Source organism: Thalassophryne amazonica, chromosome 8 (genome assembly GCF_902500255.1).
Source record: "Thalassophryne amazonica chromosome 8, fThaAma1.1, whole genome shotgun sequence".
In the NCBI taxonomy this organism is placed as follows: Eukaryota; Metazoa; Chordata; class Actinopteri; order Batrachoidiformes; family Batrachoididae; genus Thalassophryne; species Thalassophryne amazonica.
The window spans coordinates 70,437,456-70,456,584 of NC_047110.1; the positions used below are offsets into that span (position 1 = coordinate 70,437,456).

At 43.6% G+C, this 19,129-nt stretch overlaps 1 protein-coding gene across 4 annotated transcripts in view; it reads right to left on the minus strand.

Moving 5' to 3' along the window:
* Positions 1–19,129, minus strand: part of gtf3c6 (general transcription factor IIIC, polypeptide 6, alpha) — a 24,392-nt gene continuing 5,263 nt past the window's right edge. The window contains exons 1-7 of one of the 4 annotated variants that reach the window (XM_034176617.1): positions 8,473–9,011; positions 8,332–8,365; positions 7,381–7,455; positions 6,741–6,804; positions 5,409–5,453; positions 5,208–5,315; positions 1–413 (exon numbers count right to left, since the gene is read on the minus strand). In XM_034176617.1, coding sequence (XP_034032508.1) covers positions 298–413; positions 5,208–5,315; positions 5,409–5,453; positions 6,741–6,804; positions 7,381–7,455; positions 8,332–8,355 — 432 coding nt within the window. In that variant the 5' untranslated portion in view covers positions 8,356–8,365; positions 8,473–9,011 and the 3' untranslated portion in view covers positions 1–297. The other 3 variants (XM_034176618.1, XM_034176620.1, XM_034176619.1) reach the window with 3 other exon arrangements.

Here is a 19,129-nt window from a genome sequence, read left to right on the forward strand (position 1 = left end):
GTTACAACTTTATAACTTGCAAAGTAATTTACTCAGCAAAACCATGACTGGCACCTTTCACTGACGACTGCGTGAATCAAAGATGGTTTGCAAGATAAACTATAAAAGCACGACTTTCAGTGACTTATCTCAGAACAGGAGTGCAATGTTTCAGGAAAAGGATTGTGACTCGTTTAGTAAGACGAACGACAACACGTTGTATGAGCCTAGCTGCAGTAATTATTTATGGGTGTTCTGTTACAGAGTCTGTCACGACCTCACAAATGTCCACGTCTTCAATCACAGGTCACATGACATTCACATCTCAACCGCTGCTGTGTCTTCCAGATTTGCTTCTTCCACCTCCTGTCCTGTTTGGTTGACATTGTCTTCTCGACTTGACAGACAGGTTGTGTCTTGTTCCTTACCATCACCTGGAAGGACAAAACAAAAAGCTCCATTGTACGACTTAACAACAGCATTGTTTGAGTTTGATTTATTCAGCTGCACATAAAACAGGTGAGGTTTGTTCAAACAGACAGATAAATGTTGCATAAGATCTACCTCATGTTTGCCAGCAACAACAACAAAAAAGTGTATAACCTGCTGTACTGAATCTGCACTGATCAATCACTAATGCTATTGTTAGTGTTTGCTTGTATTGGGCTAGTATGAGACTTTGACTGTAATCTTTGGCAAAAAATAATGCTGTACAATACTGCAAATCTCTGTGGATGCATTATTTCAGCCTTTGCCTATACATTGGGACTCATGCAACAACCACTTGCATGGACAGACTGGTTTGTAAAATCAGTGCACGAATGATTTAAGAGAACTTTGTGCATTCATCAATTTTCTTATGAGTTTTTTCACTCATCACTCACTCATCTTCAACCGGTTATCCGGGATCGGGTTGCGGGGGCAACAGCTCTAGCAGGGGACCCCAAACTAGGCTACTGGCAGCAAATCTATGTTTCCACTTACCTGATTGAATATTTCATTATTTTGAAGCACCTTTAGTTTGAAAATCATTATAAATTACATGTCATAATTACGCTGACATTATCAAGTTAATGCTACAATCTGAACCACAAAGTCCACTGTAGGTGCTGAACGTGAGAAAGGCAAGGATTCACCTGGCTGAGAAAGATACAGTGCCCTCCAAAAGTATTGAGCCCCTTTGTATTTCACACATTTTATTGTGATGAAGTGGAGCAGAGGAGGATTTTCTTTCACCTAAACATCAAATCTAGACTTGTATCTCAGATGTACCTTCTGGCAAATTGTAGCTGAACATTCAGGTCTTTTTAATAAAACCCTCCTCTGTACCACTTCATCATGAAGCTGTATAACTGGTGACACAAAATGCAACACATGGCCCATCCATCCATCCATCCATTTTCTTCCGCTTTATCCGGAGTCGGGTCACGGGGGCAGCAGCTCAAGCAAAGCCGCCCAGACCTCCCGATCCACACACACCTCCCCCAGCTCCTCAGGGGGAACCCCAAGGCGTTCCCAAGCCAGCCGAGAGACGTAGTCCCTCCAGCGTGTCCTGGGTCTTCCCCGGGGCCTCCTCCCGATGGGACATGCCCGGAATACCTCTCCAGCGAGGCATCCAGGGGGCATCCGGAAAAGATGCCCGAGCCACCTCAATTGGCTCCTTTCAACGTGGAGGAGCAGCGGCTCGACTCCAAGCTCCTCCCAAGTGACCGAGCTCCTCACCCTATCTCTAAGGAAGCGCCCAGCCACCCTGCGGAGGAAACTCATCTCGGCCACTTGTACTCGCGATCTCGTTCTTTCGGTCATGAGCCAAATGTCATGACCATAGGTGAGGATCGGAACGTAGATCGATCGGTAAATCGAGAGCTTTGCCCCCCTACTCAGCTCTCTCTTCACCATGATGGTCCGATACAGCGACCGCATCACTGCAGATGCTGCACCAATCCATCTGTCGATCTCACTCTCCATCCGTCCCTCACTCGTGAACAAGACCCCGAGATACTTAAACTCCTCCACTTGAGGCAAGGACACTCCACCGACCTGAAGAGGGCAAAGCACCTTTTTCCGGTCGAGAACCATGGCCTCGGATTTGGAGGTGCTGATTTTCATCCCGGACGCTTCACACTCGGCTGCAAACCGCCCCAGTGCATGCTGAAGGTCCTAATTTGACGAAGCCAACAGAACCACATCGTCCGCAAATAGCAGAGACGAGATTCTGTGGTTCCCAAACCAGACCCCCTCTACACCCTGGCTGCGCCTAGAAATTCTATCCATAAAGATAATGAACAGAACCGGTGACAGGGCAGCCCTGGCAGAGGCCAACGTGCACTAGAAACAGGTTTGACTTACTACTGGCAATGCGAACCAAGCTCCTGCTGCGGTCGTACAGGGACCGGATAGCCCTTTGCAAAGGACCCCGGCGCACCCCCCACAGGGTGCCCTGAGGGACACGGTCAAACGCCTTCTCCAGATCCACAAAGCACATGTGGACTGGTTGGGTCGAACTCCCATGAACCCTCGAGCACCCGATGGAGCGTGTAGAGCTGGTCCAGTGTGCCGCGACCAGGACGAAAACCACACTGCTCCTCCTGAATCCGAGTTTCGACTATCGGTCAAATTCTCCTCTCCAGTACTCTGGAATAGACCTTACCGGGGAGGCTGAGGAGTGTGATCCCCTGTAGTTGGAACACACCCTCCGGTCTCCCTTCTTAAACAGAGGGACCACCACCCCGGTCTGTCAATCCAGAGGCACTGTCCCAAACCGCCACGCGATGTTGCAGAGGCGTGTCAGCCAAGACAGTCCCACAACATCCAGAGATTTAAGGTACTCAGGACGGATTTCATTCACCCCAGGAGCCTTGCCACTGAGGAGCTTTCTAACCACCTCGGTGAATTCAGCCTGGGTAATGGATGAGTCTGCCTTTGAGTCCCCAGTCTCTGCTTCCTCTTCAGAAGACGTGATGATGGGATTGAGGAGATCATCGAAGCATTCCTTTCACCGCCCAACAACATCCCCAGTCAGGGTCAACAGCTCCCCACCCGCACCGTAGACAGTGCTGGTGGAGAGCTGCTTCTGCCTCCTGAGGTGTCAGACGGTTTGCCAGAATTTCTTCAAGGCCGACCGATAGTTCTCCTCCATGGCCTCCCCGAACTCCTCCCAGACCCAAGTTTTTGCCTCTGTGACCGCACGGGCTGCGGCACGCTTGGCCTGCCGGTACCTGTCAGCTGCCTCCGGGGTCCCACCTACCAACAAAGACAAGTAGGACTCCTTCTTCAGCTTGACAGCATCCCTTACTTCCGGCATCCACCACCGGGTTCGGGGATTGCCGCCGCAACAGGCACCAGAGACCTTGAGACCACAGCTACGAGCAGCCACATCGACAATGGAGGTGGAGAACATGGTCCACTCGGATTCCATGTCTCCAACCTCCCCCGGGATCTGGGAGAAGCTCTCCCGGAGGTGGGAGTTGAAGACCTCGCTGACAGAGGGTTCCGGCAGTCGTTCCCAGCAGACCCTCATGATATGTTTGGGCCTGCCAGGTTTGACCGGCTTCCTCCCCTCCCAGCAGATCCAACTCACCACCAGGTGGTGTTCGGTCGACAGCTCAGCCCCTCTCTTCACTCGAGTGTCCGAGACACATGGCCGAAGGTCAGATGATACGACTACAAAGTCGATCATCGACCTCCGGCTCAGGGTGTCCTGGTGCCACGTGCACTTATGGACACCCTTGTGCTCGAACATGGTGTTCGTGATGGACAAACTGTGACTAGTACAGCAGTCCAACAACTGAACACCACTCGGGTTCAGATCGGGGAGGCCGTTCTACCTGATCACCCCCCTCCAGGTCTCACTGTCACCACCCACGTGGGCGTTGAAATTCCCCAGGAGAACAATGGAGTCCCCAGTCAGAGCGCTATCTAGTACCCCTCCCAGGGACTCCAAGAAAGTCGGGTACTCTGCACTGCCGCTCGGCCCGTAGGCCGAGACAACAGTGAGAGAACTGTCCCCGACCCGAAGGCGTAGGGATGCGACCCTCTCGTTCACCAGAGTGAACTCCAACACATGGCGACTGAGCTGGGGAGCAATAAGCAATGCGACCCCAGCTCTCCGCCTCTCCCGGTGGGCAATGCCAGAAAAGTGAAGCGTCCAGCTCTCTCCAGGAGTTGGGTACCAGAGCCCAAGCTGTGCATGGAGGTGAGCCCGACTATCTCTAGTTGGTATCTCTCAACCTCCCGCACAAGCTCAGGCTCCTTCCCCCCAGTGAGGTGACATTCCACGTCACAACAGCCAGGGGCTGTGAGCGCGGACTGGGCCGGCGGGCCACCCGCCCTCAACTGCTACCCAGTCCTCTCTGCACCCGATCCCCATGGCCCCCTCTGCAGGTGGTGAACCCACAGGAGGAATGCAACACATGCACTATGCACAATTTCTCCAATCACAGCTAGAGAAGTCTATCACTTCTTCTGGGTTGTCTGGGTGTCTTGGTAGCTTTCCTCACTCTTCTCCTTCTTGCACAGTCACTCAGTTTTTGAAAACTGTCTACTCCATGCAGATTTACCACAGAGTATCATACTGTTTGTATTTCTTCATGACTGATAAAAATAATGTCCAAGACATATTCAGTGACTTGAAAATGTTCATGTATCCATCCCCTGACTTCTCAGAAGAAAATTAGCAATAAAACTGTTTATTTACAGGTATTATACCAAACAATGCATCATCTTGGCTTTTATATTTTCAATTAATTTATATCAAGCTGTAGAAATTTGCTTTCAGTTTGAGTTTAAGGAAGATAATTTTAGAAATTTTTATATTGAGAGGGCTGATTTAGTTTTTGTATTTGAAATGGTATCAACAAATTAAAATGTGTGAAATACAAAGGGGCCTAATACCTTTGGAGGGCAGTGTAAATTACTACTTTTGGGAGGTTGGGATTGGATTGGATGTTTATCCAGGTGGTTGCCATCCAGGACTCAGGGCAGTTTTGTAGTGTGGCAACTAGCGGCACCAGCGCATGCTCCCGGCTCTGATAGACATACAAACGTGTGATATGAACATAAACTGAGATTTGCGTTTTGCACGTATTTTTTTGGGGACTGACACACAAAAAAGAATGTATGAAAAAAAAATGAAGAGTCAGGCTAGACAAAAGTATGTGACAGAACCAGTTTATGCAAAATGTAATGGTACGATAATAGTACCGTGGAACTTTAAAACTCAAGATCACCTATGTCGGATTCACTCTCTTTCTTCTCAGTAAGAAAAATCCTCTGCATCATTAGTTTCTTCACTGTGTGGCACATGTACTTGACAACTGGACTGCTCTCTGTCTTTCCTGCAGATGGATGCAAAGAGGGAGCATCTGGAACAAAATCACATTTGTACTATTCATGTTAAAATAGTGCGAATATAAGTGGCAAACTCTTACCTCTCGGTGCTCCCTCCTCGAACAGCACACAAGTTCCTAGGGCGTCTTTAAAGCAGGAAGGAGTTCAAGTATATAAAGTAAGTCAATGTTTGTTGTAGTGTAATGTAGTGCTGATGCAATACACAGTAATCAAACGCCAAAACTGTTCAATATTTTGCCATTTAATGAGTTCCCAGCTTTCAACTAAGAAATTCCAGTTTAACTTGCTTCTCAAGGATGATGCAATAAATATCTTTAGGTTTTTGACTGTTCATGAGACAAAAAGTAACTACCCTGCAAAGCAGCAAAACAAGTAATGCATTTTCAATGGCGCACATGTGTGTGACTGTGGACAAGATAACTCAAAATTAGCTGGACATATTTCCTTCAAACTTGATTGATATCTAGAGATGATTAGAGTTTAGTATAGTTTGGTCAAAGGTCAAGGAAAACATAGCCTGAATTTTTTTTAAATATAGCTCAACAACCAAGAAGCCTAGATGAATGATCTAAAAGCATATATTAACCACAAAAATATTTGTGATTGACTGGTATGAATGACTTGACAATAAAGTCACAGAGATTATACAATGAAGTCAAACGTAGCCAAAAACAACACTATAAATACATTTATATTTAATGTACATTTAAAACATGGTGTGTAGAGTGTGCAGAGTATGCATCAGCCCTCTGATGCCTTTCATCTGAAAAGGTTTTATTGGGTTCTTTAAAATTGTAATGGACAAGTTAAAAAAAGAACCAAAAACTACCTTCCAATAATTTATGGCACCATAGTGGTTTAGCAGTTAGCACTGTTGCCTCACAGGAAGAAGGTCCTGGGATTGCTTCCCACCTCATCCTTCCTGTGTGGAGTTTGCATGTACACCCCATGTTTGTGTGGGTTTCCTCTGGGTGCTCCAATTTCCTCTCATTTCCAAAGATATGGTGAATTGGAAACTTTAAAACTGATCATAGGTGTGCGTGTGAATGTGTTTGTCTGTCTGAATATGGCCCCGCAATAAACTGGTGCCCTGTCCAGGGCGTACCCTTACTCTTGCATGACGACTGCTGGGGTAGGCTTCGGTATCCCCAGTGACCCATGATTGCAGTAAGCGGGTATAAAAATGAATGAATGAACATTTTGAATGAACAGTCAAATTCTCACTACTGTCTAAGACATCTGCAAATATTATACCGCTTGGTGATGTTATGTAATGTGACAATGTAATGTAATGTGGACATTTTCCTGAGAAGAGGAATAAGCATTTCTAATACAAAGCACAATAGAATTAAGGCAAGAATATGGAGTGATGGCTCCTTTTTTGCTTTTTAGTTATTATGGTTTATTCTTACCTTCATATTCCCCGGCAAACATATGTTGACCAACTTGCATAATGGGTTTGTCGCTGTCAATATCCTTGAATACAAAAAGAAAAAAATGACTCAGCATACATGGAAAATGAGAACCAGCAGACATGTCACATACAGCAGTCAGACTTTTTCTTAGTTTTGAACACAACACTATAGCCTTATTCTCACTTTCATGAATATGCCTCCTCATGGTCTATAAGCATGAAAAACCGGCAAGTGGTAAATCATGGTTACCCATGAATGTGATCGAGCACATGAGTTGATGGTGCAAAACAGAATTGCACCATGTGATGTATACAAAAAAACAACCATAGACTCATCTTTAGCCCAACATTTGCACTTCCAGAAATCCTCCTGGTGGTATCACGGCATGTACGACAATGGTACAAGCATCATAGAAATGCAACGGATTAACAAAGTATGGCAAAATTTGTGATGGATAAAATAATGTTCAGACAATTAAAACAAGACCACAACACAATGAAAAAAATATCACAGTTCCTTATGCACACTCTCCCAGATCCTTTTAAGATTTTCTAAAATATGAAAAAGATTACAAAGTGTGACCTTGCAGGATGCATATCAGTTGAAATGAGAATGAGGCTTTATGTCTGAAACTCACCAGTATCTTATATGCACACTTCGACAAATAATCACTGTTGATTATACCAGAGAGCTCCACCACAACTAGCTGTTCCTGAACAGACACACACACACACACACACACACACACACACACACACACACACACACACACACACACACACACACACACACACACACACACACTTAGAGCATCAAGTCCAAAACATTTTACAAGTCAAAGCTCCATATATAAACAAATTAACGACACACCACCTCCATCGCGGGTAGAGTATCCCGGAAACTCTCACGAGAACTGAGAATTTTAATGTTAAATGTGTTGACCAGTTTACCTAAGGCAATTTCGACAAGTAATAAATTAATAATTATTGCAAACATGTTTCTAAAGATACTATACCAAAGTATAAAATTATATTTGCATTATGTTTTGATTTAACTAACATCATGTTGTAGAGATTTGTTTTTGGTGTGAGTTTTAAGGGGATAATTTTAGAAAATTTAACACCGAGATGATGGAATTTTTGTAATCCATTGTGACAGTCAATAAAAATAATTTTTCACATGGCAGAATAGTTAGGGCACCCTCCCAAAATTTTAATTACACTAAAAATAATAATTAATTACAAACACAAATGCAACAAACTGACACTGAGATACTAAATCAAGAGTATATCAGTATGACTATCAGAATTTTTGACTCAATCACATTTTAAAGAACGTGGGTACAAATACAAATGTCCAAAAATGTCATCTCAAAGTTACGACTGTAAACATTCTACAGCTACGATATATATATATATATATATATATATATATAATTTATAATTTATATATATAATTTACTTTTCATGCAGCAGAAACTGTTATTGCATTAAATGTGCAGACATCTGAGTCTCCAGTAAACAATGAACAATGCTAGGCTAGCAATGTTAGCGCTCCAACACTGCACTTTTTTTTTGCAAATTCATACCTCCTCTTCCCACTCGTCTTCCATGTTCAAAGTCCTCAAATGAAAAGGTGAAAAAAAAAGATTTTAATTTAATAACCCTATATTATCTAACATTCTTATTCAAAACTCTCGTACAGTTTTTAAACAGACTGTGGTGTTTACTTTTTAGATGACTTCCGTGAATCTACGGTGTCCGGGAAGCACAACAGGTCTGGCTGCTCGGCCGCTTTCAGTAACAGGTATTGACCGTTGAGGGTCGCTGTGGCTCAGGTTGACAAGTATGTTGCGGCTGAGGAACGAACGCGAATAAATAAGCAATAAATAATCAAACCTCCCTCTCTCAGTTATTTCAGTGCATCCATCCATCAGTTCATTCCACTTATGATGCCGGATAATCAGATCTAAATATTGGCTACCTGTAGGCACACTCATCTACATCTAACATTAATGTTATTCATGGTCTCCTGCAGAAGGCCATCAAGGAGGTGATGAGATGAGATGATTCAGTTTATTGATCACCAAGGGGGACATTTTTCTGTCAAAGGCAGAGGCAAACAACAAAAATTAAAAGAGTCACATGCATAAAAAACAATGATCTTGCTTGACACATCAAATTACAAAAAATAATATTGGATCATAATCAAAGTGCAAAATGAAGTAATACTATAAAACAACATCAAACCTTGCATGAACTTGCACTTGTAGTACTCCAGTTATTTAAGCTTTGCTGTTCCAGACTGAAGCGACAGAGGCTTATTGTGCATACAGATGTGACAGTGCAGATCTCTTGCATTGTGTATGCAACATGGCCTCGAGCGCTGCCAGAGTAAACCGGCTCTAATGCTGGTGCACATAAAATAATGTCTAAAATGCATCTTAAAATTCTGCAAACAGCAACTGTCATTAAGCTATAAATTATATATATATATATATATATATATATATATATATATATATATATATATATATATATGTGTGTGTGTGTGTGTGTGTTTCATACATGTTTTAGACATTAAACAATGACCGGTCCTTTGTTGTGCTCATGCAAAGCTGTTTCCTATAATCACCAAAGTGAACTCTATGCAAATGGAACGCTGTCTCACAGGGTTTCCTGCTCATTGTTTATTACATTTATTATTATTGCATGGGTTTCCTCCAGGTACTCCGCGTTTCCTCCCACAATCAAAAAACACACTTATTTAGGGTCTGTTCCTTTCTCTGCCCCTGATCACGGCAGAGTCTCTGCATCTGGTGCTGGTCCCTGGGCGTTGGACTGCTTCTAGTGGTTGGATTGCATCTAAGTGTAACTAGAATGGGTTAAATGCAGAGGACAAATTTAACTGCCAAAAATAAAAATGTGACTTTCTTAAGGTGTTTCCTGACAATTATAATAGGAATACAAATAGAAACAACAATCCTGTGTCCTTTAACTGACCATACAGGAGAGATTAAAAAGTATTACGTGCCACTGTCCACCTATTTGGTAAAAACAAACAGTCATGGGGAGTGACACCACTCAACGACTTACAGCAGGTATTTGCGCTACTGTTCATCCTTCGTTAGGATCTGATTGTAAGCCTGGATAAGTGTAACTCTATGCTCCTCTGCAGAAAATCACCCTCAAAAATAATGTTTCCACCCCCATACTTCAGAGTTGGGATGGTGTTCTTGGGGTTGTTCTCCATCCCAGAATCCCAGACCGAGGGAGACTGACAGTCATCTTGTGTTTCTTCCACTTTCTAATAAATAATCATAACAGTTGTTGTCTTCTACCAAGCTGCTTGCCTGTTGTCCTGTAGTCCATCCCAGCCTTGTGCAGGTCTACAGTTTTGTCCCTGGTGTCCTTCGACAGCTCTTTGGTTTTGGCCATGGTGGACAGATTGGAGTCTGATTGACTGTGTGTGTGTGTTATACAAGGAGTTCCAACAGGTGCAATTAATACAGGTAAAGAGTGCAGAATAAGAGGGTTTCTTAAAGGAAAACTAACAGGTCTGCGAGAGCCAGAATTCTTGTTGGTTGGTAAGTGATCAAATATGCAATAAATGAAAATTAATTATTTAAAAATCACACAATATGATTTTCTGATTTTTTTTTTTTTTTTTTTTTTTTTTTTTTAGATTCTGTCTCACAGTTGAAGTGCACCTATGATAAAAAAAAAAAAAAAAAAAAATACAGACCTCTCCATTCTTTGTAATCGACAGTGGATCAAATACTTATTTGGCTCACAGTATATATATATATATATATATATATATATATATATATATATATACGTATATGAAACTCACATACTCACATATAATGGATTCAGGTGGACCAGCGAATTTTGCCCATTATAAGCAAAATCCGTTATACGTATAAAATCCGTTATACGTATAAAATCCGTAATATGTATGTAACAGATTAGTTACAGTCAGGAGGCACAGAATGATCTGCAGGGAATCCTCAGCTCCAATTAGGTTTACGTATTTAACAGCCGACCTTGAATCAGGACCTGCCTCATTTGATGGCTGGGTCAAAACTTCATCTGAAAAAAAAATAAACACCTGCCTTAAATAAGCCCCTGACTTTATCTGCATTAAAATGATTACATTTGGTTGAGTCCACTGCGGAGTGGTACCTTAAAATCCTAAAGCCTGATTTATGCTTCTATAACTCTATTGCCATGCAATGACATCGACATGTGCGTGACCCTTTTAAAGTTCTCCGTCATGTCTTTATGCAATTTACTACAGGAACAGCAGCTTTTTCTGGATTAATTTGTCCCTCAAGGAGCTCCAGTTCTTTATACAATCATCAACCTCCAAACCAATGGTATGGTACATACAATTTCTCTTCGTGAATTGTGGGTCATTTCAGCATCTTTTTCCGACTCTGTCGTGAAGTTGATCATATTTGTGGACTTTTCTGTAAAATGTATTTGATCCATGATTGGCGGGTGCACTGCAATTACTTTTAAAATATGACAGGAGAGGAAGGAGTGAAACCAGAAAAGTGAGAAATCACAGCCCTTGTGGTCTTGGTTGTTTCGACCAGACGGAGCGTGTTTGCAGTGACACAGAAGGTTCTGATCTAAAGCGGTTTGGTTCATCACACCCAGGGATATGTGCGAAACCAAACACCATGGGGTGGTGATGGTCTAGTGGTTAAGCATTGGGCTTGAGACCAGAGGATCCTCGGTTCAAAACCCAGCCTGACCAGAAAACCACTAAGAGACCTTGGGCAAGTTCCTTACTCCCCAAGCTGCTCCTGGTGTGTAGTGAGCACCTTGCAAGTCAGCACCCTGACATCAGTATGCGAGTGTGTTAGTGTGAATGGGTGCATGTGAGGCATAATTGTAAAGCACTTTGAGCATGTGATGCAGATGGAAAAGCGCTATATAAATGCAGTCCATTTACCATATTACAGTGCAGGCAGCAAGCAGCATTTGGTTAATAATCACCGGCCTTGAATTCCGCTCTGTCTCATTTAAGTCCTGTGTCTGAGCATGGTTTGAAAAAAATAAATGACCGGGCTTTTAATCACGGAAATATGGTATCGGTATCGGCGAGTGTCAGTGATGAACTTCATTTTGTACCTCTGTTACTGTGCACTTCCAGACTGATATGTCCGGTATATGTGAGGGGTTTTAACTAGAAATACATTATGATTTGATGTTTTGTCAGATGTGAGCACAAATTCGTTATACAAAATCCATTTCTAAAATCCGGGATATATGGTGGTTATTACATGGAAAAGCATACAACAGCATTGGGACTTTTGCTTTTGTCTGGTGAGTGCGAATATGTGGTTTATACGATGACAGCTTAGCTGAGTTTTACTGTGTAATATATATATACACACAGTGAGGAAAATAAGTATTTGAACACCCTGTGATTTTGCAAGTTCTCCCACTTAGAAATCATGGAGAGGTCTGAAATTTTCATCTTCGGTGTACGTCCACTGTGAGAGACATAATCTAAAAAAAAAAATCTGGAAATCACAATGTATGATTTTTAATAATTTATTTGTATGTTACTGCTGCAAATAAGTATTTGAACACGTGTGAAAATCAATGTTAATATTTGGTACAGTAGCCTTTGTTTGCAATTACAGAGGTCAAACATTTCCTGTAGTTTTTCACCAGGTTTGCACACACTGCAGCAGGGATTTTGGTCCACTCATCCATACAGATCTTCTCTAGATCTTTCAGGTTTGGAGTTTCAGCTCCCTCCAAAGATTTTCTATTGAGTTCAGGTCTGGAGACTGGCCAGGCCACTCCAGGACCTTGAAATGCTTCTTATGGAGCCCTTCCTTAGTTGCTCTGGCTGTGTGTTTGGAGTCATTGTCATGCTGGAAGACCCAGCCATGACCCATCTTCAATGCTGTTACTGAGGGAAGGAGGATGTTTGCCAAAATCTTGCAATACATGACCCCATCCATCCTCCCTTCAATACGGTGCAGTCGTCCTGTCCCCTTTGCAGAAGAGCACCCCGAGAGTATGATGTTTCCACCCCCATGCTTCATGGTTGGGATGGTTTTCTTCGGGGTTGTTCTCATCCTCTAAACATGGTAAGTGGAGCCGATTCCAAAAAACTCTATTCTGGTCTCATCTGACCACATGACCTTCTCCCATGCCTCCTCTGGATCATCCAGATGGTCACTGGTGAACTTCAAACGGGCCTGGACATGTGCTGGCTTGAGCAGGGGGACCTTGCTGCCCTGCAGGATTTTAAACCATGACAGCATCATGTGTTACTAATGTAATCTTTGTGACTGTGGTCCCAGCTCTCTTCATTTCATTGACCAGGTCCTCCTGTGTAGTTCTGAGCTTTCTCAGAATCATCCTTACCCCACAAAGTGAGATCTTACATGGAATCCCAGACCGAGGGAGACTGACAGTCATCTTGTGTTTCTTCCACTTTCTAATAAATAATCATAACAGTTGTCTTCTACCAAGCTGCTTGCCTGTTGTCCTGTAGTCCATCCCAGCCTTGTGCAGGTCTACAGTTTTGTCCCTGGTGTCCTTAGACAGCTCTTTGGTCTTGGCTATGGTGGACAGGTTGGAGTGTGATTGATTGAGTGTGTGAACAGGTGTCCTTTATATAGGTAACAACTTCAAACAGGTGCAATTAATACAGGTAAAGAGTGCAGAATAAGAGGGCTTCTTAAAGAAAAATTAACAGGTCTGTGTGAGCCAGAATTCTTGCTGATTGGCAGGTGTTCAAATACTTATTTGCAGCAGTAACATACAAATAAATTATTAAAAAATCATACATTGTGATTTCCGGATTTTTTTTTTTTTTTTTTTTAGATTATGTCTCTCACAGTGGACATGCACCTAAGATGAAAATTTCAGACTCCTCCATGATTTCTAAGTGGGAGAACTTGCAAAATTGCAGGGTGTTAAAAAAAAAACAAACAAACCTATATATATATATATATATATATAAAAATAAACTTGTGACATTAGGAATGGGACATTTATAGCAAATTTCCTGGACATTTCTGTGTGTGATGGCTCTTGATGCACTGACTCCAGCCTCAGTCCACTCTCTGTGAAGCTCCCCAAGTTCTTAATGTGATTTTCACTCACTCACTCACTCACTCACTCACTCACTCACTCACTCACTCACTCACTCACTCACTCACTCACTCACTCACTCACTCACTCACTCACTCACTCACTCACCTTCAACTACTTATCCAGGATCAGGTTACAGGGGCAACAGCTCTAGCAGAGGACCCCAAACTTCCCTTTCCCAGGCCACATTAATCACCTCTGAGTGGGGGATACCAAGGCATTCCCAGGCCATTGTGGAGATATAATGTCTCCACGTAGTCCTGGGTCTTTCCCGTCATCTCCTCCCACCTGGACGTGCCTGGAACACCTCCCTAGGGAGGTGCCCAGGGGGCATCCTTACCAGATGCCCAAACCACGTCAGCTGGCTTCTTTCAACGAGAAGGAGCAGCGGCTTTACTCTGAGCTCCTGATGAAAGACTGGGCTTCTCACTCTATCTCTTAAGCCCATTTCACACCAGGCCTGCTTCAAGTTGTGTCATGTGGCGTCATGACAACACCAAGTTGATGCAACCTAGCGCTGAGTTGATGCAGCCTAACGTGACAACACTGTAAGGGACTCAAAGGGCAACGCGAAATGGACGCAAAAAAAAAATGTAACGTCGGAAATTTTTTTCTGCATCGAGCGCTGGATGCAGAAAGGAAATAGTTTTCTCGCAAGTTGAGGCAACTTAACTGTACTTAACGTGGCTGGATGCCACACACATACAATATGATGCTACCCGATGCCAATTTATGATTCCTGCTATGCTCCACTGTTGCCAAGCTATAATTCACACAGGATTGTTGTCAAACTTTTTTATAACATGTACACAATGCAGTAAAACTATACCGCTTAAAGAGCACATGTGAAAAATTAAAAGAAAAAAAATGCTCATTACAGCCTGGCTGCAGCTCCTCGCACTCACTTCCTCAAGTTCTCTTGTGATTGTGTTAAATAAAGTCCATTAAGTCCTGCTCACAGACTGATTGCCAGGGACAGGACATGTCCATGTCCAGTATAACTCCTCACAGAGGACATCTCCACATCCACTCATGGACGGTTCGCAAGAGTGCGCAAATGCCGGCTGCAGCTGCACCGTCACAGGAAGAATGATAAACTTTTAACAGAATCAGCGTGCACACCTGCAGCGCTGCACAAGAAGAAATATAAACTCGAAGAGTAATCAGAGCGCACACCTGCTCATTTTAAAGTCTGGCTACAGCTGAGCTCCTTGGCGCTCTCACCTCCTCAAGCCCCCCCACCCGCTGTGTACAACTGACGCAGACATTCCTGTGTTGTTAGATATGCAGCATATGCAAGGCCCGGTGTGAAAGTGGAATAAGAGACACACCAGCTACCCTCCTAAGGAAGCCCATTTCGGCCACTTGTACCCGCAGTGTAGTTCTTTCAGAAATGACCAACCCTAATGACCATAGTTGAGAGTAGGAACAAAGATTGATCGCCTTTTGGCTCAGCTTCCTTTTCGTCACAACGGTACGGCACAGCGAAAGCAGTACTGTCCCTGCTGCGCCGATTCTACGGCTAATCTCATGCTCCATTGTCCCCTCACTTGTGAACAAGGCCGCAAGGTACTTAAACTCCTTCCATTGGTTTCCTGCTGAGAACCATGGGCTCAGGTTTAGAGGTGCTGATCCTCATTCCAGCTGTTTCACATCTGGCTGTGAACCAACCCAGTGAGTGCTGGAGGTCACAGGCCAATGAAGCCAACAGGACCACATCATCTGCAAAAAGCAGTGATGAGACCCTGAGCCCACCAAAATGAAGATCGTCCTCCCCCCGACTACTCATCGATATCCTGTCTGTGAATATCACAAACAGGATTGGTGACAAGGAGCAGCGCTGGCAGAGACCAACCCCCACTGGAAAGGAGTCTGACTTATTGCCGGTGATTTCACTGATTAACTCATCCCATCTGCTCAAAGTGATGCTAATCAGTAAAATCACCTGCTGGAGTCAGTGGCTGCAAAGATAAGCTGCACCCTCTTGGCCCTTTCTGGAATACTTTTGGCACCACTGATTTAAGCAGTGTCCCAGACCTCCACGCACTGTTGAAGAGACATCTCATCCAAGAAAGTACCTCCACACCCAGAGTTGTCAGCATTTCTGGACGGATCTCATCAACCCCCGAGGCCTTGCCCCTGCAGAGTTGTTTGACTACCTCAGTGACTTCCACCAGGGAAATTTATGATGATCCCCCATCAACTTCCACCTCTGCCTGTACTACAGAGGGCGCTCCAGTCTGACACAGGAGTTTCTCAAAGTGTTCCTTCCGGTGCCCGATTACCTCCTCAGTTGAGGTCAACAGAGTCCCATCCTGACTGCAGACAACTTGAATGGTTCCTTGTTTTCCTCTCCTGAGGTGCCTCACCATCCACCAGAAACACCTTGGTGCCGACCGAAAGTCCTTTTACATGGTTACTCCGAACTTCTCCCACACCTGCTGTTTTGCCTCCCTCACAGCAGAGGCTGCTGTGCTTTGGGCCTGTACCTTGCAACTGCCTCCGGAGTCCTCCAAGATAATATATCACAGAAGGACTCCTTCTTTGGTTGGATGGCTTCCATGACCACCGGTGTCCACCATGGTGTTCCACAGTTGCCATCCTTTGAGGCACCTAAGACCTTTGGGCCACAGCTCCCCACTGCGGCTTCAGCAATGGAAGCTTTGAACATTGCCCATTCTGGTTCAGTGCCCCCAACCTCCACAGGGATGCCAGAAAAGCTCCACCGTAGGTGTGATTTGAAGATCTGTTGGACAGTAGGCTCTTCCAGATGTTCACAGTTCACCCACACTATTACTGTGGGCTTACCACGTCTGTCCAAAGTCCTCCCCCACCCTGTGATCAACTCACCACCAGATGGTGATCAGTTGACAGCTCTGACCCTCTCTTTACCCAAGTGTCCAGAACATGCGGCCTCACATCAGATGATACGATCACAAAATCGATCATCAACCTTCGGCCTAGGGTGCTCTGGTACCATGTACACTTATGAGCATCCTTATTTTCGAACATGGTGTTCGTTATGGACAGTCCATGACTAGCACAGAAGTCCAATAACAAACAACCACTTGGGTTTAGATCAAGGAGGCCCTTCCTCCCAATCACGCCTCTCCAAGTGTCTCTGTCATTGCCCATGTGTGCGCTGAAGTCCCCCAGCAGAACAATGGAGTCTCCCACTGAAGCCTCACACAGGACTCAAGTCAGGGACTCCAAGAAGGCCAAAAACTCCAAACTGCTGTTCGGTGCATATGCACAAACAACAGTCAGAGCTCCCCGCCATGCGAAGGCACAGGGTGGCGACCCTCTCATCTATTGGGGTAAATTCCAACGTAGCAGCACTCAGCTGGGGACTCATGAGTATTCCCACACCGGCCTGGTGCCTCACACCCTAGGAAACGCCAGAGAAGAATAAGGTCCAACCCCTATCAAGGAGTGTGGTTATGGAGCCGAGACTGTGTGTAGAGGCGAGGCCCACCAGATGTACCTGGTTGCACTCCACCTCCTGCACAAGCTGCTGCTCCTTCCCGCACAGAAAGGTGACGTTCCACATAACCAAAAGTAGCATCTGCTGCCTGGATCTGGTTCATCGAGGCCCATGCCATGGAAGACCCTATCAGGAGAACAAAGGCTCCAGACAACACAGCTCTCAGATTCATAGGGGCACACAAACCACCACAATAAGGTGATGGTTCCCAGAGAGGTATTGCAAACATGTTTGCAATGCAAATAATTTTAGTTATTAAAATTAAAATTAAAAATGCTTTAAACATTTTTGTTTACATACAGTGAGTCTAGAATATATAAAATTTCCACCTTTGAACTAATGACCAGAAAAGATTGAATTGTTTCCACAATACTCTAAATTTTGGAGATGCATCCATATAATAAAAGACAAGTGGTGTCTGTGTTTGTGTATCCAGAGCATCAATTGAAATCTAGAAACAGCTGACTTTTGCGCTTTGGCATAATTATGTATTTTTTTATGAGGATTCAAGTTGTGAAAACAGCAATGTGATTGGTCCAATATTTTTTGAGAAATCAGTAATTTTTGAAAACAAGCCTATTTATGTCGCACTTCCAAAATAAGAGCATACATTTCAAAATAAAAGCCTGTGAGGTTGCTGCAACCCTGATAGAATTCATCAGTCTGTTCATCCTCGAACATCCCAGACAGCAGATTCAAATATAAATATTTTCTTTATGCATATAACCTCAAGCCCAGCATCAACATGTTTATACTCTGGACAAGACAGCAGAACAATGTTTGACACAGGCCAAAAAAAAAGGGGAAATTTTTTTTAAATTTGAAGTAATGTGAACACTGACAGTGCAGGTTATTCATCATTTCTTTACATGAAATATTAGACTGGTTAAACAGCTTCAGAAAAGCTTACTGATGACAAAAAATGATTTTAGAAAAATAAACACAACTGAAAACAGATTAAACCTTTAATAAAGACTTTCATAAAAGCCAAGAATTTTTTTGTGTCGGTACTTAAAAAATATAGCATAACTGTAAACAGATTCTGAAAAGTCAGCTGTCCTCCGTATACAGTACAGATGACTACACCTAGAACCTGTGGGGAACCACGTCAACGTTCTAATGTGTGTGTGTATATATATATATATATATATATATATATATATATATATATATATATATATATATATATATATATATATATATATATATATATATATATATTGAACTCTGGTGTGAATGCCAGGCATCATGTTTGGATGAAACCAGGCACCATTCCTATAATGAAGCATGGTGGTGGCAGCATCATGCTGTGGGGATGTTTTTCAGCAGCAGGAACTGGGAGACTAGTCAGGATTGAGGGAAAAATGAATGCAGCAATGTACAGAGACATCCTGGATGAAAACCTGCTCCAGAGCGCTCTTGACCTCAGACTGGGGTGACGGTTCATCTTTCAGCAGGACAATGACCCTAAGCACACAGCCAAGATATCAAGGGAGTGGCTTCAGGACAACTCTGTGAACGTCCTTGAGTGGCCCAACCAGAGCCCAGACCTGAATCCAATTGAACATCTCTGGACAGATCTGAAAATGGCTGTGCACTGACGCTCCCCATCCAACCTGATGGAGCCTGAGAGGTGCTGCAAAGAATGGTCAAAAATGCCCAAAGATAGGTGCACCAAGCTTGTGGCATCATATTCAAGAAGACCTGAGGCTGTAATTGCTGCTAAAGGTGCATCAACAACATATTGAACAAAAGGGTGTGAATACTTATGT